This window comes from Copadichromis virginalis, linkage group LG16 (assembly GCF_057382275.1).
Source record: "Copadichromis virginalis isolate Kocher_CV1m ecotype Utaka linkage group LG16, C_Virginalis_male_GT1.1, whole genome shotgun sequence".
Lineage (NCBI taxonomy): Eukaryota > Metazoa > Chordata > Actinopteri > Cichliformes > Cichlidae > Copadichromis > Copadichromis virginalis.
In genome coordinates, this window is record NC_140633.1 from 16,132,458 (window position 1) to 16,153,180 (window position 20,723).

At 42.3% G+C, this 20,723-nt stretch overlaps 3 protein-coding genes across 4 annotated transcripts; 1 reads left to right on the plus strand and 2 right to left on the minus strand.

Annotated features, from left to right (window-relative positions):
* Positions 1-679: 679 nt before the first annotated feature.
* On the minus strand, positions 680-8,793 carry lcmt2 (leucine carboxyl methyltransferase 2). The gene is made up of 14 exons (XM_085435582.1): positions 7,767-8,793; positions 7,043-7,167; positions 6,738-6,819; positions 6,229-6,409; positions 4,353-4,509; positions 4,011-4,200; positions 3,729-3,836; positions 2,895-2,982; positions 2,575-2,802; positions 2,252-2,488; positions 1,932-2,029; positions 1,527-1,714; positions 1,302-1,437; positions 680-1,111 (listed from the first exon to the last, which is right to left on the minus strand). The coding sequence occupies exons 1-14, from the start codon at positions 7,812-7,814 to the stop codon at positions 947-949; spliced, it is 2,031 nt and encodes a 676-aa protein (XP_085291708.1). The 5' UTR covers positions 7,815-8,793; the 3' UTR covers positions 680-946.
* Positions 8,794-8,813: 20 nt separating this feature from the next.
* On the plus strand, positions 8,814-16,395 carry rab5b (RAB5B, member RAS oncogene family). Its single transcript, XM_085435588.1, has 6 exons — positions 8,814-8,897; positions 9,693-9,999; positions 10,095-10,246; positions 12,830-12,952; positions 14,052-14,145; positions 14,269-16,395. The coding sequence occupies exons 2-6, from the start codon at positions 9,834-9,836 to the stop codon at positions 14,382-14,384; spliced, it is 651 nt and encodes a 216-aa protein (XP_085291714.1). The 5' UTR covers positions 8,814-8,897; positions 9,693-9,833; the 3' UTR covers positions 14,385-16,395.
* Positions 16,221-20,656, minus strand: dbr1 (debranching RNA lariats 1). 2 transcript variants are annotated; one of them, XM_085435587.1, is made up of 9 exons: positions 20,496-20,656; positions 19,479-19,693; positions 19,261-19,385; positions 19,098-19,178; positions 18,926-19,011; positions 18,606-18,830; positions 18,439-18,516; positions 18,202-18,347; positions 16,221-17,295 (listed from the first exon to the last, which is right to left on the minus strand). In XM_085435587.1, the coding sequence occupies exons 2-9, from the start codon at positions 19,673-19,675 to the stop codon at positions 16,551-16,553; spliced, it is 1,683 nt and encodes a 560-aa protein (XP_085291713.1). In that variant the 5' UTR covers positions 19,676-19,693; positions 20,496-20,656; the 3' UTR covers positions 16,221-16,550. The 2 variants fall into 2 exon arrangements, with proteins under 2 accessions (XP_085291713.1, XP_085291712.1); XM_085435586.1 differs by having other exon boundaries at positions 19,479-19,819; positions 20,496-20,655.
* Positions 20,657-20,723: the final 67 nt, after the last annotated feature.

Below are 20,723 nucleotides of genomic sequence, written 5' to 3' on the forward strand. Positions count from 1 at the left end.
CCCACCCGTCCATTCAAGTTTTCAAATTCAAATTTCGGCTGGAATTCTGTGTCACAGAGGTTTGTACCATTAGGTGGAGTATAGAGCTAGTGTAGCCTCGAGTCTGCCCAGTAGGAGATCATCACTTCATACCAATCTATCAAACTGTTGAAACTTGCTAATTTCAGCAATGTATAAAAAATAAACTTCTAGCAGGCTGTTAAAGTCGTATTATATTTCAATTCAATTTTATTTATACAGCGCCAAATCACAACAACAGTCGCCTCAAAGCGCTTTATATTGCACAGTAGATCGTTCAATAATAGATACAGAGAAAAACCCAACAATCATATGACCCCCTATGAGAAAGCACTTTGGCGACAGTGGGAAGGAAAAACTCCCTTTTAACAGGAAGAAACCTGCGGCAGAACCAGGCTCAGGGAGGGGCGGGGCCATCTGCTGTGACCGGTTGGGGTGAGAGAAGGAAGACAGGATAAAGACTTGACATAAGTCCACTTTCAAGTATAAGTGCACTGAAAAGGCTTCTCAAGGCAAAGACTGGAATTAGTTGGGCTGACACCTTGTTGACAGCTAGCAGCTATGGGCAAGTCAGTCACAGCCACAGCCTTGAAACCCCTTAAATTATATAAGGGGTCTGTATAGTTAAAGGAAGAAATAAGTTATAAAGACAAAACATATCTCCGGAACAGGTTGTAGAAATGTTTATTTCTGCTGTAAAGTTGAACATTATAATATGGGAGTCTCTGCCTCGAGTGGCCACTAGAGGAACTACAGTTTTGGGCACTTCTGCTTCGGCACCCTGGAGGTTGCTGCTCGGTCAATATGAGAGGTTTTCTTATATAATTATGAAAATTACAATAAGAAGCAGGCACTTGTCTGGACCCTTCAACAGACTTGACATAAGTCCACCTTTTGGTACTTTATTTTGGAAATACTCAAGGCTGATTCAGCCCAGCATGAGTTTGAGGTCCACAGTGACAGGCTGAGGGTTCCAGTGAGTCCCAAAAGAGAAACAGTTTCCTCCTCCACCTATCAAGAGCAGCTCTGGATCTTCTGAGTCCGTCATCTCAGAGCAAAATGAGTGGAGCATCAGAGGCCAGGGCACTGAGGTCTACACATGACAGGACATACATTAGTAATTAACATCGGATAATTCAGTTCTGCTTTTCCTCACAGAAGTGGAACAGTGCTAGTTTTTAAGCAACAAACCTGGAGGCTTTAAGGCCTGAGGTCGATGAAGAACATTGGTTGGTGCTAGATTTCCTTTAGAATAACTATAAGTGCAATAAATGATCACTAACCGTGTCCAGACTGTACTCCATACTGCTGCACGTGGTGATGTTGATCACAACAACGCCTGGCACGCCGTCTGAATGCAGCCAGACTCCACCTACCACAACCAGCTTCTCACCACTCACATGGGCACAGTGAGAGTATCTAAAACGAAGCACACAATGGAAATCTCATCAAAGAGTTTCTTTAGCAGAAACTTGGAGTTTGGTTATGGTGTCTGAGGCACAACAGACCTGGGTACAGGAGGGGGCTGTACATCTATTCTCTCCCAGCAGAAGCCTCTTTCAGTTGGTGTCAGGATTACCGTGTCATCCAGGGGCACTCCTGCTCTGCTCAGCCCTCCAAACACCACACCACCACCTTTATATGAGCATGCAGAGTGAGAGTGACGAGCCTCTGGTGCTACGCCCTCTACTGGGATCTGTAAATGACACCCAGTGGTCATGTATGAGTCATGTGCACGTTATGTTCTTGCTCCATACTTGTATTCTTGAAATCTACTAAATGACTCCTTCAAAATATACCTTACATATCTAATATGTGGAGGTTTATATGCATACGGGCCCTGTGTGATGTGATAATAAACTTGTGCGTGCAACATTAAGAATCTGGGTTTAAAATTGTAACAACAAGCAAACCTCAGTCCAGTGCTGCTGGTCGACACTCAGGAAGTATCCGTCACCCAAAACGGCCCCTGATTGGTTCTTTCCACCAAACACAAACACAAACTCTCTGCCTGCAGAGATGTGACAGGGAGTCAGTGTGTAACGAAAAAGCAGGGATGGGATAAAAGACTGGCAGAGAGAAGGCGAAGCAAAGATGTGAGAAAAGCATAAAGCAAAAGAACAAATGGAATGAAAAAAGAGAAAAAGAAAGAAAAAGCTACAAACAGGAAGAGGGAAAAAAAAGAAAGAGTGTAAGGCAAAAGGATCCTACAAGACTTCCTGTTTTCCCTCACCTCTGTGTCTGGTTAGGGTAGCAGAGTGCCTCCATCTTGGCGGTGGTGGACTGCCTGTACACATCATCTCCTCCATACAAAGCTTCGGTGCATCTTGGCCCCCTGACTCCAGAGCACCACAGAGGCTAAAGGTCATTTTGAAAAGGCTTCTGACCGGGTTGAGTGGAGAGGAGCGACCTCCAAATACCACAGCACCCACTCCAGGTATAGGGGTAACTGTGTGGTAAAGTCGCACACCTGGGATAAGAAGGGAAAATTACTAACTTTTCCTGGCTAAATCAAGACCGGCTGCCCCTCCCCCAAAGAAAAAAAAAAACCCTCACCAACATCTGCTGATGGCTCCACACTGACGGACCTCCAGCCTTCCTGTTCTCTGAGCAGGAGTCTGATCGCTGCTCTTCTGCCTCCTCTGCTGGAGCCTCCTGTTAGCAGGACCCACCCTGGCCTCACTGACGCAGAAGCCATCCCCAGCCCCTCCACGCATACCGGTGTGGTCCGAACACTCAGGGCTGTTGTGCTCCAAGAAGGGCCAACAGATGGCACAGGAGATTCTAAAGCAACAACACAACTTCAACATGCATACAGAACGTCCCATTTCAAATGCTTGTTAGTGTCAAGTCGAGGAGTGAAAAGTGAAAGCTACCTGGAGCTCGAGGGAGTAAAGCCTGCGCCATCAAAGAGCCTCGAGATGCAGTAAGGATGAAGTAATGGGAACATTTTTGGTGCCACTCCTGAGAGCAGACAGGTGAGGAGTCAGTGGTAGAATGTAGTTGTTCCGGTGTTGTGCCAAAAAATAAAATGAGGTTTTATATCTTCTTTATTTGAACTAACACCAAATTTTATGAAGTTCATTTGTAACTTTTCCATAAAGCTCTTCTTCTACAATCATTGAATGATTCTGATGTTAGCTACTGTGTTGACTTTTTACTCTTTGTTTAATAGCAGGTTCAAAGATACTTATATTACAAATGATGAAGGTAAAAAGTAAGTGGTACGTGAGAGACAAAATAAAAGACGGGTGTAGCTTTCAGGACTGCAGAGTGAAGCCAGTGTGAAAGTGCCCGGGTTCAAAACTAGAGCATTCTATGGTGAGGTGAAAGAATGAACCATTGCTCCAGCATGCCGTCCATAACGGTTCCCAAAAACCACAGAGAGTGGGCCAGACTGGACACACTCTCCCCTCATAGTTGGAAACTGTAGAGTCAAATAATCCTAACATCTTCATTGTGTGCACTCCTCCCCACAGAGGCTGACACTCAACTACAAACACAGATCGCTTCTTGAATAAGCACTGTGGTTTTCAGCTGTACTAACATTAATTGGAAAAGAGGTTTTCTAAAGGTCACAACAATAAATAAACTTTCGGCAGCGGTTTAGTGATAAATGACAAAACGTGTCATCCAAACCAAATCAAGTGAGCTCTTCTGATCAGTAGTGCACACTTTTATAGAAGATGCAATGCTGAGACCCAGCTGACCTCATATTCATCAAAAGGCTCCAGGCTCTCCAATCTGCATCTCTCCTCCTCAGGGACCAGCCCGAAGAGGAAATTATTCATATCCAGGCACACGCACTCTTCCCAGCCCTGGAGACAAAGACGCCATATATTTAACCTTCACAGGAGGAACAGGGACGTTTTGAATATGCCTCGACTGTGTTTTTTTTTTTTATTCAATTGGTACCTGGGTCTGAGGTATTGTGCTTGTTCAAAGAAGTGAAAAGATACAGGAAGTGTCTTGTGTATAGGTTGTGTATTGACCTTGTCCAGGAAGCGGTGCCTTTGTGCGGCGGTGTCTGGGTATTGTCGAAGTGCATGCAGAGTTGAATTGAGTTTCTGGAAATGCTCCTGCATGATCTGACCAAAGGGATCGTGCGGATGGATCTGCTCATACATAACAAAGAGAGACTGTGGCAGGAGCTTTGCTGCCCAACCAATGATGGCATCAGACCTGAAAGACACACAACATCCAACGGCTTTAAATGTGATTTGCTTTGATCATAAATTCTCAGTTTTTGCTACATATTGCCATCATCTAACTAGCGTTACACGCCCAAGTGTATGCAAATTCATCTCTAGTTCACATTTTATACATTACTGCACCATTGTGTTTCCATGTAGGTGAGCACCACTTCAGAAAGAATCAGGGTAGGGGCAGCCCAGTCCAGCCCAGCTACACGCAGAGCCTCTTCCACCTTGGACTCCTCTCTAACATCCACTCCTAACAGACGGTACTGACTGCTGGACACATAGACAGGTCCTGAAGAAACACAAGCAGCCATTCACCAAACTAAACTATGCCATACTAACCTCTTACAGTGGGGCAAAAAAGTATTTAGTCAGCCACCGATTGTGCAAGTTCCCCCACCTAAAATGATGACAGAGGTCAGTAATTTGCACCAGAGGTACACTTCAACTGTGAGAGACAGAATGTGAAAAAAAAATCCATGAATCCACATGGTAGGATTTGTAAAGAATTTATTCGTAAATCAGGGTGGAAAATAAGTATTTGGTCAATAACAAAAATACAACTCAATACTTTGTAACATAACCTTTGTTGGCAATAACAGAGGTCAAACGTTTACTATAGGTCTTTACCAGGTTTGCACACACAGTAGCTGGTATTTTGGCCCATTCCTCCATGCAGATCTTCTCGAGAGCAGTGATGTTTTGGGGCTGTCGCCGAGCAACACGGACTTTCAACTCCCGCCACAGATTTTCTATGGGGTTGAGGTCTGGAGACTGGCTAGGCCACTCCAGGACTTTCAAATGCTTCTTACGGAGCCACTCCTTTGTTGCCCGGGCGGTGTGTTTTGGATCATTGTCATGTTGGAAGACCCAGCCTCGTTTCATCTTCAAAGTTCTCACTGATGGAAGGAGGTTTTGGCTCAAAATCTCACGATACATGGTCCCATTCATTCTGTCCTTAACACGGATCAGTCGTCCTGTCCCCTTGGCAGAAAAACAGCCCCATAGCATGATGTTTCCACCCCCATGCTTCACAGTAGGTATGGTGTTCTTGGGATGCAACTCAGTATTCTTCTTCCTCCAAACACGACGAGTTGAGTTTATACCAAAAAGTTCTACTTTGGTTTCATCTGACCACATGACATTCTCCCAATCCTCTGCTGTATCATCCATGTGCTCTCTGGCAAACTTCAGACGGGCCTGGACATGCACTGGCTTCAGCAGCGGAACACGTCTGGCACTGCGGGATTTGATTCCCTGCCGTTGTAGTGTGTTACTGATGGTGACCTTTGTTACTTTGGTCCCAGCTCTCTGCAGGTCATTCACCAGGTCCCCCCGTGTGGTTCTGGGATCTTTGCTCACCGTTCTCATGATCATTTTGACCCCACGGGATGAGATCTTGCGTGGAGCCCCAGATCGAGGGAGATTATCAGTGGTCTTGTATGTCTTCCATTTTCTGATGATTGCTCCCACAGTTGATTTTTTCACACCAAGCTGCTTGCCTATTGTAGATTCACTCTTCCCAGTCTGGTGCAGGTCTACAATACTTTTCCTGGTGTCCTTCGAAAGCTCTTTGGTCCTGGCCATGGCGGAGTTTGGAGTCTGACTGTTTGAGGCTGTGGACAGGTGTCTTTTATACAGATGATGAGTTCAAACAGGTGCCATTCATACAGGTAACGAGTGGGGGACAGAAAAGCTTCTTACAGAAGACGTTACAGGTCTGTGAGAGCCAGAGATTTTCCTTGTTTGAGGTGACCAAATACTTATTTTCCACCCTAATTTACGAATAAATTCTTTACAAATCCTACCATGTGGATTCATGGATTTTTTTTTCACATTCTGTCTCTCACAGTTGAAGTGTACCTCTGGTGCAAATTACTGACCTCTGTCATCATTTTAAGTGGGGGAACTTGCACAATCGGTGGCTGACTAAATACTTTTTTGCCCCACTGTACATCTTTTACCTGACAAATAATTTTTTTAAACCACTACCAAGAAAAAAAAGACAAACCTGTAAGTGACGGTGACTGGGAGTCTATCATCCCCCTTAGTGTTATATTAGAAGTGATGAGGGCAGCCTTGCGCTGAGAGACATCAGGAAAATCTACCTCAAACACAACAGCCCCGCTCAGAGCTCCATCTCCACGTAGGCGGAAATACAAAGAGTCGAAGCCCGCACCCAAAGACAAGATCTAAACCAGGGAAGTGAGGTTGAAAAATAAAGACACCAATCGGAATGGAAACCTATACAAAAGATGGGAACATTTGGTAACATGGAAGATGATGGCAGTCTTAAAGAGAAAAAGCTTTTTAAACATTAAGTCAGTGAACGTTGAACATTTTTAAATCATATTTGACTCAGATTCTATAGACACTTTTTGTTTTCCTTTGATCAGTGAAATGACCACTACTCTGGATAATGATTTAAAATAACTGCTCTAGTAAGTGCCAAGAGGTATTACATGATTACAAGTGACCTGCTTCCAGAAAGACTGATTGGACGATACGCTGACAGCTTACCTGTCTTTCAGGGCATTTTTCTGTAATCTGAAGGAATTTCCTCACACAGTGGTCCACAGCTTTCCAGCGCACATAATAGCCCCTGAAACATCCAAAGAAACTTTAATTTACACAAGACATTTTTACCCAGTACCCCCTGCCAGCTACATACATACATACATGTGGTGTGCATCACCTCCCCTGCACATGAGAGTAATTCTATTGCTGCTGCTTACTGTATAAATTACTGTATAAATTTTGTTTATAGAGTAAACCATCACCACATACATCCGAGGTGCATGAAAGAAGAGAAAACAATATCTGACCTGTTGATAAGCGGCGCTCTCCTGGCCACTTTGCACACAAAGTGTTGAAGGAAGGCGTCGTTGAAGTAGCCCTGTGCTGCAGCAGACACTTTGCTCACCACACTGCTGTCATTGGTTCCCTGCACCTGTTTTAAGGAACAACAAAGAACCAGCAGAAATAAATCTCCCAAAACACAGTGCAAGACTTTTTAAGACCTTTAATGATCTTCTTTCTTATCCTTCCATTGAAGGATGTCACATATACATACAAATGTTGCATATACTCATATCATCATTTTAAAGTATGCACATGTGCAATGAGACTACTGTTACAGGGGTGGATTCTCAAATTAAACATGGCCACAGATTCAAATAATGAGGTTAGCGCATGCATGAGAAGTCCCTAAAGTTTTAGGTAAATATGACTTATTTTTAACTGTGAATCATGCAAAGCTAGTCTAGGGTTCAAGAAACACACAGAGCTGTACTGTGATACATCTTATTCTATTACATATGTACTAGTAACCATCTGGCATGTAGTGCTGAAATAGACAGAGACTGAGCTCATTTTTAATATCTTCTTACACATCTAATATTTTTTGAATACAACCGCAATATTGTGGTTCAACCATCAGCAGCAATATAATTGACATCGTGTACTTCATAATATAGTAGAGCTAAAGTAAACAGTGGTGTGTTTACACATAATACTGTTAAGTACTGTGAATAGTGAAACAACACTTACGGCGGTGTCCCTCCCCTTCTTCTGCGCTTTTCTGTTTGTTGCTGGCATAGTGACGGCAAGTTATCGCATAACGTCACAATGAAACACCTCCACGTTTCCCACAATGTCTTAAATAAAAACAGACCGACACATTTGTGTGCCTGCACAGCAGTGCACCGGTGAAAACAAGTCAAACATCCTTCACGTGGTATTGACTTCCGAGATATTTCCCAGGATTTCTCCGGCGCCCCCTGCAGCCCGGAGGCTGCAACAGAAAACCACGCGGCTAATCACTGAAACTCCATTCAGACACCAACACGAAATGTGTTGGTGTCTGTGCCTCGATTATTATGATTATCTGCTAGTTATTGAGCAACTTTTGTCGCCATTAAAACATTAAAATTTGACTAAAAGCTAAAAGCCTCGGGTTAATATTATCAATGACTGCCATATTTTTCTATTTTCAAAAAAGGATTTAAATCTTTGTCGAAAATAAAGGCAATAATTAAATTATACAATGCTTTGTGCATTCGTACAATGATAAAAAGTTTAGTCTCTTTTTTTAAATGGACATTCCGGAATTCTATTGTTTGTGAAACCATTTACCAGGTTTTTTTTTTAACTATGTATATATATATTTAAATTTAAATATTAACTTTAGGTAACGCTCCTTAGAGGTTATCAAAAATAATAACCTTCAGAGGAGCTTCTAGAAGGTTGCCAATATATTACCCAAAGAATTCACTACAATAACCCCGTCTACGTTTCCTAGAATACATTTTAAAGATCGGAAAAAATATAAGCAGACGAGAAAGAACGTTTCCAGAGGGGGTGATGTGTTTTCTGAGAATGAATCATTTCTATGAATAAGTCATTCTTACTGTGCGCGGTATTTTGTTCGTCGAACTTGTGTTCTGTGACTCTTATAATTGATCTAAATTTGTATTTTTAAAAAGTGCCATATAAAGACGAGTGAAAAAAAATCAAAGGATATGCGGCTCTTCTTTTCTTCCCAGAATTGACAATGCGGCACTCAGTGCGCATGCGCCAATTTCCAGGAAGCGTTAACATTTTTTTCTTTCACCAGCTGATAGCCAAATTGTCAACAGTTAAGTCAGCGCTACCCGCACGGCTGAAACGACACTATACACGGTAAATAGACTTATGTTTTCCTCTCAGTACCTCTGTGTTACTTATACGCTCGGCTGGAACGGCTGTGTTTCTTTGGGCGTCGAAATGCGAGGCTTTGTTTCAGTTTTGTGTCGTCCGAACCGAATGCTCGGATCGCTGTCCCGCTAGCACATAACCCGAGATAAGGGTTGCTGATCTGATAACAGTCATTGTGGGAGTTGCCTCAACACGAGTACGCCAGGATGTCATCCGTCTGCTCTCTTGTCCTGACGCGTGTCAGCGGGGTGCTGAGGTTAATGTTTCAAATGGAGAAAGTGCTGCAGTGCCGGGGGGAGGGGGGTTGTTAGCGTCGAGTGTCTGAGGTGGGAGAGAGCAATTAGAAGCGCAGCATCCCCAGTAAACTCCAGATCAAATGGGCCGCTATTCTCCCCACACATCTCTTATTCAGTGAACGCAGCAGCATGTGAAGGTTGGTACATATTGTGCAATGCAGTTAGGATTTAAACAGGTGCTGGATTGTATGCGAGACCTCCATCCCTCCTATGAGGCTTAAATCTTTAGAACTTATTTCTGGATCGGCTTGGATTTCCGTTTCATGAGGTAAGGCGTGATCACATTGAGAGGTAGTACACGTGAGACATTACAGTCGCAATTAAAACTTGTGCTTGATCGCATAGAAAACTTCTAATCTTTAGAAAGTATGGATCCGCCGGGAGAAGATTTGTTACCTTGAGGAAGAAGGATATGTGTGTGTATATAGGGCAGACAGTGTGTAATCTTGAACCGAAATAAAAGTCTTCTGGCTTTTTCACACAGACCAAACACGACTAGAACAGAGGTCAAGACGTCGTCAGTGAGACGTGACTCTCGGTCTGTTTTGGGAAGCAGCACAAGTGACCAAAAGCACCTGTCTCCACTGAGGGAGGAGGCCCAGCCCCCCTGCTGTCTCTGGTCAGTATGAGCTCCAGAGGGAGCGGAGGCCGCTCCAACGGCACACTAACGCAGACCAAGATTTGCCAGTTCAAGTTGGTGCTGCTGGGGGACATGGCTGTGGGCAAGTCCAGTTTGGTGCTGCGTTTTGTCAAAGGGCAGTTTGATGAGTTCCAAGAGACCACTATAGGAGGTAAGAACTGGGAGAACTCCTAATCAGGTGATTGATTGGGGGGGGTGGATTTAAGAACCCCATAATGATCTCTCATGCTTCTTTTTTATGTCCAGCTGCATTCCTGGCACAGTCGGTGTGTCTTGATGATACCACAGTGAAGTTTGAGATCTGGGACACTGCAGGACAGGAGCGATACCACAGCCTGGCTCCCATGTACTATCGTGGCGCTCAGGCTGCTATTGTTGTCTTTGACATCACCAAGCCGGTACGTAGAAATATTTCCTAATTTCAGTTGGTCTTGGCTGCACTGATATTTGTTCTAAAATGTCGGACTGCTGCCGATAGGTATTCAACATTCACAATTCATTTACCTAAATCAATCATGTAAAGATTCTCACTGAAAGACAGTTGTAGAAAAGCGTAAATGTCTCCGACAGCCTAATATCAGTATTAACCTGGAAACTCCTCGAGTTCTTTCCTTTCCTCTTTTTTTTTTTTGTCGTCCCACATTCTCTACATCATTAGACATGGATATATTTGGTATCATTGAAATTCAGGAAGTTAGGTGTGACTATGAAGGTAGAGTAGGCCATCTGATAACTGGAAGGATGGTGGTTCAATCTCCAGCTCCCATGATCCCAGAGCTAGAGTTGGAGGATAACTTCAGGTGAACTTCAGGGTTCACCTGAAGTTATATTCTCTATGATCGTTGGATTTTTCTCTGTATCTATTATTGTAGGATCTACTGTACAATATAAAACGCCTCGAGGCGACTGTTGTTGTGATTTGGCGCTGTATAAATAAAATTGAATTGAATTGAACCCCTGGGTTTTGAATTATGAAGGTGGTACTGAGTTAAATCGCCATGGTAGCTTGTGCTTCACATCTGTATATTCAAGATAAGACATTTGGCAAATGCAAAACCACCACCTACTGATGAATGTCTCTGGGAAATAGTGTCACCATTCCTGGAAGAGCCCCTAAGCCCAGTGTGAAGCTTCAACAAGGAATAAAGATTCTTGAGCGCAACGTGAATGATAGAAACTTTGAACCTTGCATCCAGTTCGTGTACTGGCTGATGTTGAAACACAAATTTGCGTTTTGATCTACTTAATGGTTTACAACATGTTTTTATATTTGTCCTGTGTGACAGTGTAAATCCACCGTCTGGCTGGGCCTTTCAGTGTGGCGTTAGCAGCTTCTTCCCGTGTCTGTGTACTCACAGTTTGAGTCTGATCTTCTTGTGTTGTCATGATGGCCACTGATACTGTAAGGTCTATGAAGTGACAGTCGAAATGTTTTACCAGCTTTCCTTAATGGAGTTTTTATTTTTATGACCACTCAAATCATGTGTCACAACAAATATATTACATTCAACATGTATTATATGTTCGACCACTTCATATTTTTTATGTTTATTAAATTAGATTTTATGTATACAACACTCATTCACAATAACAGTGCACAAGGATGATAATATCCATTGAGCAAGTACTTGGTGACAGCAGGGAGGAAAAACTCAGTTTAAACAGGAACAGATCTCGTACAGAACCATGCTTTAGGCAGATGCCCATAGTTTCCTAACTGGTTCTGGTGGTGATGGGGAAAGGGAAGGCAGAAAAAGAGAATATAGAGAGACGTTAAAATTTGCTCTTTTATTTGTAAAACATCTCCCGGGACCTGTCCATGTTGCAACTGGTTTGTGCTGTAAGCGACACACACCTCCTTCTTGGATGGACTAATCAGGCCGATGACCACCTTTGTGGGATTACTTAGCCTGACTGTCTGTGTTAGACTATGCAAATACAAGTAAAGAAAATCCTGGGCACTCTGAGCAGGAGAAGGAAAGTGCTGTAGAAATTCCACTTCCCAAGTAGGAATATCAGCTGTCTTTTTTTTCAAATGTGTTTTCATAAGTGCAGCCCAAACACGCTGCTTTGAATCAGGTTTTGCAAACTTTTAATGGTTGTTATCTACAGTCATGCATATTTGTGTAAATAGTAGGGGTGGGGGAAAAAATCGATACTGTGTAGTATCGTGATATTTTGTTTGCTAATAATGTATCGATACAGGGACAGCAGAAATCGATATTTTGTTACAAAAAAAGTTTTTGTGCTCTGACTTCAGAGCATGTTGATCCTTTTTCTGAGCAAGAATCCTGACATTCCTTCACTGTCCAAATGTGTTTAACTTTAACCGTGTTTAACCGTTCAGTTTGTCAACAATAAAACTGACTGAAATGAGAGAAAGACTGAGTGCGAGACTTTGATATTAGATAAAATGAATATTGATAAAGTTTACCTTTATGTACAGAATCTGAATATCGCAAAATATTTTAAAAAATTGCAATAATATCGTATCGTGCGTTAAGTATTGTGATAATATCGTATCGTAGGATGTATGGTGATTCCCACCTCTAGTAAATAGCAATTCTGAAATCTATCAAAGCATAAATGGAAAACATTTTTGATGTCACACATCTCCAATGTTAGCTGTGACTTTGGGTTCACCTAGTTCTTTTATTGAAATTAACTGATTCTGTACTTACCCATATTATAATCAAGACATTGATTTTTTTTTTAAATTATTTTTTAACACATACTGTGTCTTCAGACTTTTACATTTTAACAAGTAACTTTTTTTCTGTCAGTACCTCAGTCATGCTTCCAACACAGAGGCTTTGAACTTACTGACGTTTCATTTGAATGTCGCACTTTTGAAAGAAGTTATTACATTATACTGCCCAGCTCCATTATTTGCATCAGCTCAAAGGTGAAAAGTTAATCTCATCATATTTGCTTGGTATCTCCATGGTAGTTTATCTGACCTTGGTTCTGTGTTTGTGCAGGAGACGTTTGAGAGAGCCAAGGCCTGGGTGAAGGAGCTGCAGAGGCAGGCCAGTCCTAACATTGTTATTGCCCTGGCTGGAAACAAGGCTGACCTGGCCGAGAAGAGACTGGTGGAGTATGAGGTAACGCACCCCTGTTGGTCCAAATTAAATCATAACCAATTTACTTCCTGAAGACAGAAGCAGTCCTATGGATAGAAGCACCTTGTTAATGAAAGAGGTCAGAGGCCACAGTTGTTGGAGCTGACAGACTATTAAGATTCACATCTTCAGCCTTGAAGCCGTTAGCTGTAACTGCTAGCCTAAAGCAGAAATATGTGGCTGCAAAGGGAACACACTTGCAATTCATAACTAACAAAATAGTCCCCAGTGAATCTTTTGCTTTAATTATCTCACAGCATGAATAAAAAAACCCAACCATGCTTGTTGCAGCAGTGTAGGCTACTACGGTTGGATTTTAATACTGTGGGGAATGCTTTCTGGTCTGACTTTGGCCCACAATACTAGTTAGCTATGGTTTGAATGTGTAAGTGCTGTCACTGACCTTTTGGATCCCGGTACAGCCACACTTCTATTGTCTGAATCCACTAGAACACCTTTGGGATGTACTGTATATGCGTGTACATATAGAAGCTTCTGTTGGAGCTACACACTGTGGCAACCTCTTGTGACAGGAGAGTAGCTGAAAGTGGCTTTGTAACAGTGATGTCAGCATGGAGCAGAATATCAGAGGAAGGTGGTCTCCATGACACCAAGAACTGAGCTCAATAAGAGGAGCCATCCAATTTTAGTTTAGAATGGTAAACTGTATATAAAAGGGTACTCGCCATCCACTGGTTTGGGAATCCGTATTACAAACCTTACATTCTGGCTTACACTACACTATGCTGTGTTTGGTTTGTTTTCAAAATCATTATATGTGGAGCAGAACCAAGGACAAAATTATATGTTAATGCTAGTAAGCTTGGTTAGCAAGCAGCATTCAGACTGTATTAGTCCATTATGCCTCCTTAAGGCTACTTAAAATTAGAGATGGCACGATACCACTTATGTCCGAATCGGTCGGATGTGACTTTTTTTTTATATGTGATGCTGAATTACAGTCATGATTTGTGAATGGAAAACAGTTTAGTTCCTTTCATCTGCAGGTTTTAGCATTTGTGCTAGTAGTTTTTTAAATACTGTGTAATAATTTGATCTTTTCATATGCTGAATGGTAAAGGAAGCCCAGACATATGCCGAAGACACTGGTTTGCTTTTTATGGAAACCTCTGCAAAGACAGCCATGAACGTCAATGAGCTGTTCCTGGCCATTGGTGAGTGTTGTGTTTTATATAAGAATAATTTCTTTCACAGAAGAGACTAATAGATGTCAGGAGTCCTGCCTCGTGAATTATATGCTTGTCACAGTCTAAATAAACCTCTTCTCTTTAATCTAGCAAAAAAGATGCCAAAAACAGACACCCAAAACCCAACGCATGCAGCCCGACATCGGGGAGTCAACCTGCAGGACCCAGATGCTCATTCCACCCGAGCCTGCTGTGGAGGGAACTAGACTTCCACAACTCCCTACCACCTGTATTCTACCATCCACACCACCACAGCCCTACAACCATCTCGTCTCTTTCAATCAACTTACAGGGGGTGAGCCTTTACTCTGCATTCATCTTCCTGTTCAAGCAGAGAGAATAAGAGGAGAGGAAGAACCAAAAAAGCAAGCAGAGATGGAGGACAGAGACAGCGTTTCACACGTGTCTGTTGACCAACAACTCTGATTCCACATTTGGAAAGACACGGTATAGAGAAGACTGAGATTAAGAGGAATGTAGAAGATGGTGGCAAGCCTGTTCTAGTATTTAGCACTAATTGTGAAATTTCTTTCGTGTTCACTCTGCCTTGCATCATTTTCAGTCACGGCCCCGATTGGCACAAACTGAGCAGCACATGTTGCCGAGTGTCCCGAAAGGAGAAAAAAAGGGCCGAGGCATTAAAAGAGCCAAACGGCTGAGATGGCAGTCACCCCCCCCCCCAGCTTGCAGCTGCTTGCTTTTCCCCTCTAATAAGATCCTTCTGTGAATAAATACCGAATTGAACCCCGGGAATGAGTTTGAACCCTTCTCTGTCCTGCCCGACCCTCCTGTGGCTCAGTTTGTCTGACAAGTCAATTCGTACCTATTTAATGTTCCATGTTCCTACTTCTCTTGGCTGCAGACTGATAAGCTTCAGCATCTCTGATTCCTCCCTTATTTAGTCTAAATGTTAACCCAAAAAGTTAAGACGTGAAGTAAACATTTCAACTTCTGACAAGTTCTGAATTAGTGAAACTAAAGCTCAGCAAGTCTGAGAATTATTTATTGAAAGATTGAGGTACATGCAGTTAGTGTGAATAAGCTTGCTGTAGCTCTTTACAGCAGTAATATACACTGGATGTGAAGTGTATAACTATGACATGGACAGGGTTACTAAATCGTTATTCTGATTGGCATCTATAGCTTTCCATCTGGAAATGGTGTTCCAAATGTCAAGGAATTGATTAAATTCCATTGTCCTCCCTGTTTGGTTTAGACTATGAGGCTTGTAATAAACCTCCTTGGTCTGGAGTATATCTGCACATGTTGTGTTCAGCTTAAATGGCATAACTGTTTCCTTTACCTTACTAGAATGAGCTGTGTGCTCAGTGGCTGTCAAAGGCTTGGCTGAAGAAAATGAGGAAAGAATAGATAAAAAATACACACAAAAAAAACAGAAGTGCCTACTCCCTGTTTTCTTTCTGTCAATCATGTTTGGGGCTTTCTTTGAGTGTGTGCTTTGCAGACAAGGCGCAAGACTACTCCCTGACGTTGGTTTGCACCATAAACCAAAAACCTGGCACCCCGTCATTAGGCTATACCGTACTGGCTCTTTGTATGGATGTAGAGATCCTGTCGAATACACTGTATGTTAAATATTGTCTTAATTTCACTGAGAATGTTTGTTGACTTCAGCAGAGCACACTTGTGAACCTGGAATGGATCGTTTAAAGGACTCTGATCAATGTTATAAATCAGTGGGATTTAAACACACATCTGTGTCCAGAGAAATCTTTTCTTCGGCTTTATTTTCATATCCAAGCATTTTGATGAGAAAAACTGAATTCTCATTAAGACAATTTTCAAATAGTATACAAATGGAAGGCTTAAAAAAAAAAAAAAAAAGTGCCGTTCCTCTCAACACTAACAGCTCACTATATACAAGAAACACATCCACTGTCATTGTTCAGTGTTTTAACGTAGGTTCAGTGGTCTGTATGAGTAAGATAACAAGTAATTAAAACAAAGACTTGCTTTTTCCATCAGCACCTACGGTATGTAAGTGTTCAATAAAGCTGTGAAGTCATATTTCTGTTTTAAAAAAAAAAAAAAAAAAAAAAAAAAAAAAGCTGTTCTCATCTTTCTGGCCTCTTTAATCATCTTGAAATTACAATGTCAGAAAAAGAAAAAGTGTTCTAAAAGATCTGGTTGGATTAAAATACATAAAAATCATGTTTAAACAACGAAACATTTTGATGGGTATAATTTCTGTGGAAACTGAATCCAGAAACAAATTCTTTGCTTGTGTACAGTCCACCTTTACGGGCATTTTAATAAAGCCATGCCTCTGCTTTGAACAGCTCGTGTGAGTAGCTGCAGGTACATAAATTAATGAATATAAACTAACGGAGAAGTTTACACTGCCTCCCTGACTATCCCTCACACTCGTCATCCTCCGCTGCTGTATAGATCACCTGGTTTCTGCGTTTGATTCTTGGAGTTGGGCCTCTGCTGCCAGCGTCCCCACTCTCAATGCTGGTTCGTTTTAGGATGCGCGCAGCTGTGACGTCCTCGTCCTCATCGTCGCCGCTGCCCTGTCCTGCCCCGTCTGCTCCAAACTGAGCGTGAGCTGGGGTAGAGTGGGAAGGAGGTGGCAGGTTCATGAGGTCGGGCAGAGGAGGGGGCGAGACGCTGCATTTGGGCTCGGGTAGAACCATACGGCTGGGTGTGTGGATTTCACCTGCTTTCGCATCAAAAAGCTCGTCTGCTTTCACCTCTGCTTTCAGCTCCTCCTCCTCCTCCCACTCGTCTTCTATGGTGATCTCATCTGGATTAAATGAACCTGACAATCCTGAAGTATCGGTTGGATACTCGCTGGGCTCGTCAGTACTTCCCAAACTATCTTCATCTTCGTCATCCTCTCCTCCTGTACTGCCCTGAACTCTCGCCACCTCATCTTCTCCCCGCCCGACCTGTGCATAGATGTCTGTGAGACCCAACTTGGCGCAAAGCTCGGTCGTCTGAGGGTTGGTGTTGTAGCTCGGGGTAGCCTGACGATGGGGCTTGTTGGGGTTGTAGGATGGCACCGTTGGGCTGAAGTTGTCTGGAATGCCAAGCTCCCCGCTCAGATCCTCCACCACCTGCATCATAGCGGCTTCTGAAGCGCTGAAGTCCCACCTGATGGGTGTATGCAATCCAACATTATAAAAAAAAAAGTATGAACAAAAACCGCTCAGTCATAATGACCTTTGCTTCAAGCATCTGAAGCAATAACTTGGCAGCTCATTATTAGGCTCCACTATACCGTCTCCCAGTATGGATGCAAATACACTATGTAAAGTATTGTTTTGGCTTCACTGAAAACGTGCGTTGAGCTGATTTAAGCAAATATTGGTGTCCTGAGAAATCTTTCCTTCTGCTTTATTTTCATTATGTAAAATGTATTTTTATGAATAAGCAGTGTGACACACTTCAAATTGCTCCCCACTCAGTTCTGCTTGCTGGCTTTGGGAAGAAGGAAAAGAATGAAAACCCACAGCTGAAGCAGTGAGTTTCATACTTCCTCTCTAACTTGCACAGGTCTAACTAGCTACACCAGCAACTTCATTCTTGGTCTGTCTTGACATTGTAGACAGCTGAGTAGTTTAAAAAAAAATTCCAGTGACTAGCTCTAGTGCTCCTATTGGTTATTAGCATTTTTCTTGCGCTTCAAAAAAAAAAAAGTGGCATTAATTTGTGGAGAACATGCTGCCAAACAAAACATGCAAATATCAAACTTGTTTTTCCCCATAGAGCTTATTTTTGTTGCTTATTTCACCAAGGCAACACAGGTGGTGATAACATCCTACACAAAAAGGCCTTCCCTGAGCTCGAGTTTCCTTTTACACCTAGAGCTCAGGGAAGTTACAATGCAAAGCTTGTTTTAAGTGCAAGATCCTCTCTTCCAGAGTGACCTTTCCCCTGTTGCATGATACTGGCTATTTGTTCAAGCTAATGTTTTAGTTCTGGGAGACTGAAATCATGCATGCACAACCTAACTCTGCTTTTACAGGCCTTGTTACTTGTATGTCTATACGTGTGTACCGTTCATGCAAGCCATTATTCTCTGGGGGATTCCAGGGGTGAGGAGTGGTCCTCTGTAGGGTGTTGGTAGCCTTGAGAATAGCAAGCCACTCTGGATCATACTCAAGACCCTCAGATGAACCTGGTCTTTCTGGAATATCCACAATCTGAAAAAACAAAAGGTGTTAGCTCACACACTTTAACCCAGACTCTGATCCTAATATATCAATTAAAAAAAAAAAAAAAGAGTTGTCCCACCTGTAAGAATTCCCTGTGGGGCAAACATTTATCCAGAGACAGGAATTTGGTTACGCGTGGTGCACTTTTACCTTTAGGCTGAAAAGAAGAAATCACCGAAATGATGGTTAGAACGATTTTAACCTTATTAGCAGCAGTAATTCTAACTGAACAACTGTCACTCTCACCAGATGCTGCATAATGGCAGCAAATTTCACATGAAGATGTGCAGAGAACCAATAGTTAGGCTGGAGGTGAGCTAGGAGCTCCTCTGCAGCAGGACTTCCCAGAGAGTTTGACTCCACCTCTTGACGAAGGAATTTCTTCTTTCGTAACAGCTCCTTCGTGCTGCCATAGTAGTAGATTCCACGAGGCCAGTCGTGGCTCATGAAAATGTCTATGGGCATCTGGATCTTAGCAGAAATAATCATGTAAAATTAACATTGTATATTTAGCTAAAGAAGTGGACAAACATTTAGAGTTGTGTGGAAGAACTTGCGAGATTTACCTGTTTTAATTTGAAAACCTCGATATTTCTGATGTGGTATGCACTTCGAAGTGTTTCAGGATTATATGGAGGGAATTCATGGTGGCCTTAAAATGAAAACATTCCATGTAAATATGATGCATAGCAGTGGAGCCTCAACTATTTGAAAAGCTAAACAAACAAAAACAAATACCCTTCCTGTAGTCACGTGATTTGAAAATACCAGATAAGCCACCAATTCTGATCCCTTTGTAGCGAATAACACCAGCATAACCTGGAGACAGGTGATTATATAGGTCAGGCTTGTGGCGAGTCAGACAAGCTGGCAAACAAATTTGGAATCAGTCAGTCTCTACCTAGATAATAAATGTTTGGTGCCACCCAGCCTCCATAAGGGAGCTCTTGCAGGTGATTGGAAGCCTCGTGGTTTCCTCCAATGAAAATGGTAAACACCGGAGCCTTCTTCTCCCCAGAATAATACCTGCAACACAGACAATAATAAAGTTTTAAATATCCTTACTCGTGTCTTTGATTTAAAAACCAAACAAAAACACAACATAAACAAAGAACTTACTTGTAAAAGGTCTGCATGGTTCTGTACTTGGCTGGCACTGCCATGCACTTCAAGTCTCCCTCATTTCGCACTGCCTGGAAGTCTCCACAGCAAAGCAGCAGGTCCACCTTCACTCCTTCCTTCTGCTCCAGATACTCAATTGTCTCATAAATCTTGTCCAGCTCCCCATGGCAACAGCCTTCTACTGCAATTTTCATCCTGTGCAAACAGGTGATCTGACAACGTGCAGAGAAATTCACATTCACACTAAAGGATGGCTTCTGTTCTCATCTAAACACCATTAGCCTCTGTGGACACAGTCAAGCCGAGGTCCACGGCTTCCTAAAAGATGATTTGGCAATCTGTAAAGACATACAATGGTGATGATGATTACTTTCACTTAACACACAATTTCGCTAAAGTCTAGTTCTAATATACATTTCAGTTGGGTAAATTATTTTTTTTTTCCACATCTTCTTGGATCATAGTTTTAGTTGCCTTTTAATCACACAGTGGAAAGGGACTTTAATAAGCTACAATACGGTCTTGGATGATCTTAAACAGTGCTAATGAATTACCATGTGACTAAAGCTATCCAGGAGCAATCGGGTAGACACCCGTTTAATTTTAGCGTATGAGCAGAGCTCCTGTTGGACTGTCATGTTTCATTTAGCTAGAAACAATAAATTAAACGAAAGGTATGCGAACTGAAGATGACCCTAGCACCTTTTTTAAGACATTAAAGACTCTACAATGCACGCTGCACCGGCGGGTAGCCCTTGAATACGTGCAGTAAGTATTGCACGATGCTTTTTATTTTTTTTAATTTTTTTTAAATCTGACAAATGTGTCCCATGCTGCTTTAAAGTATTCTCTACTTCGTATCCTCACACTCAAGCAGGGTAGCTACTAGAAGCTCAGGTCCTACGATACAACACGCAACAGCTAGCTAGGCTACGTAATTAAGCGAAACAACTCGACAGCGTATATGGAGGAAATTTGTTATATAAGAGCAAAGTGAACGAACTGAGTACTTACAGATTTGGGGGTATAATTAGCGAGTATTTTGAGCCGGTTTATAGTCCATAAAGTTGCAAACTTGTGCAAAAAAACATGCTTATGTTTGTGGAAGAAACGAACAGAATGGATGTTCCCACCTCGCCTCTACCAATATGAGCGCATGCGCAATTCTTCATCAAATTCTAGTGACTAGCAGTAGATTCCATTATAAATGTGTAGAATTATATTACTATACTTGTTGCTAAG

Coding starts and splice junctions, on each gene's coding strand:
- lcmt2 (XM_085435582.1), bottom strand. CDS start 7,814: ATGCCAGCAACAAACAGAAAAGCGCAGAAGAAGGGGAGGGACACCGCC. Junction 3,837..4,010: donor GGCACCGCTTCCTGGACAAG/GTCAATACACAA, acceptor CTTTGTCTCCAG/GGCTGGGAAGAGTGCGTGTG. Junction 2,803..2,894: donor TTTACTCCCTCGAGCTCCAG/GTAGCTTTCACT, acceptor TTGTTGCTTTAG/AATCTCCTGTGCCATCTGTT.
- rab5b (XM_085435588.1), top strand. CDS start 9,834: ATGAGCTCCAGAGGGAGCGGAGGCCGCTCCAACGGCACACTAACGCAG. Junction 10,247..12,829: donor TCTTTGACATCACCAAGCCG/GTACGTAGAAAT, acceptor GTGTTTGTGCAG/GAGACGTTTGAGAGAGCCAA. Junction 14,146..14,268: donor TGAGCTGTTCCTGGCCATTG/GTGAGTGTTGTG, acceptor TCTTTAATCTAG/CAAAAAAGATGCCAAAAACA.
- dbr1 (XM_085435587.1), bottom strand. CDS start 19,675: ATGAAAATTGCAGTAGAAGGCTGTTGCCATGGGGAGCTGGACAAGATT. Junction 19,012..19,097: donor ATCACGTGACTACAGGAAGG/GTATTTGTTTTT, acceptor TTTCATTTTAAG/GCCACCATGAATTCCCTCCA. Junction 18,831..18,925: donor AGGTTTTCAAATTAAAACAG/GTAAATCTCGCA, acceptor ATTTCTGCTAAG/ATCCAGATGCCCATAGACAT.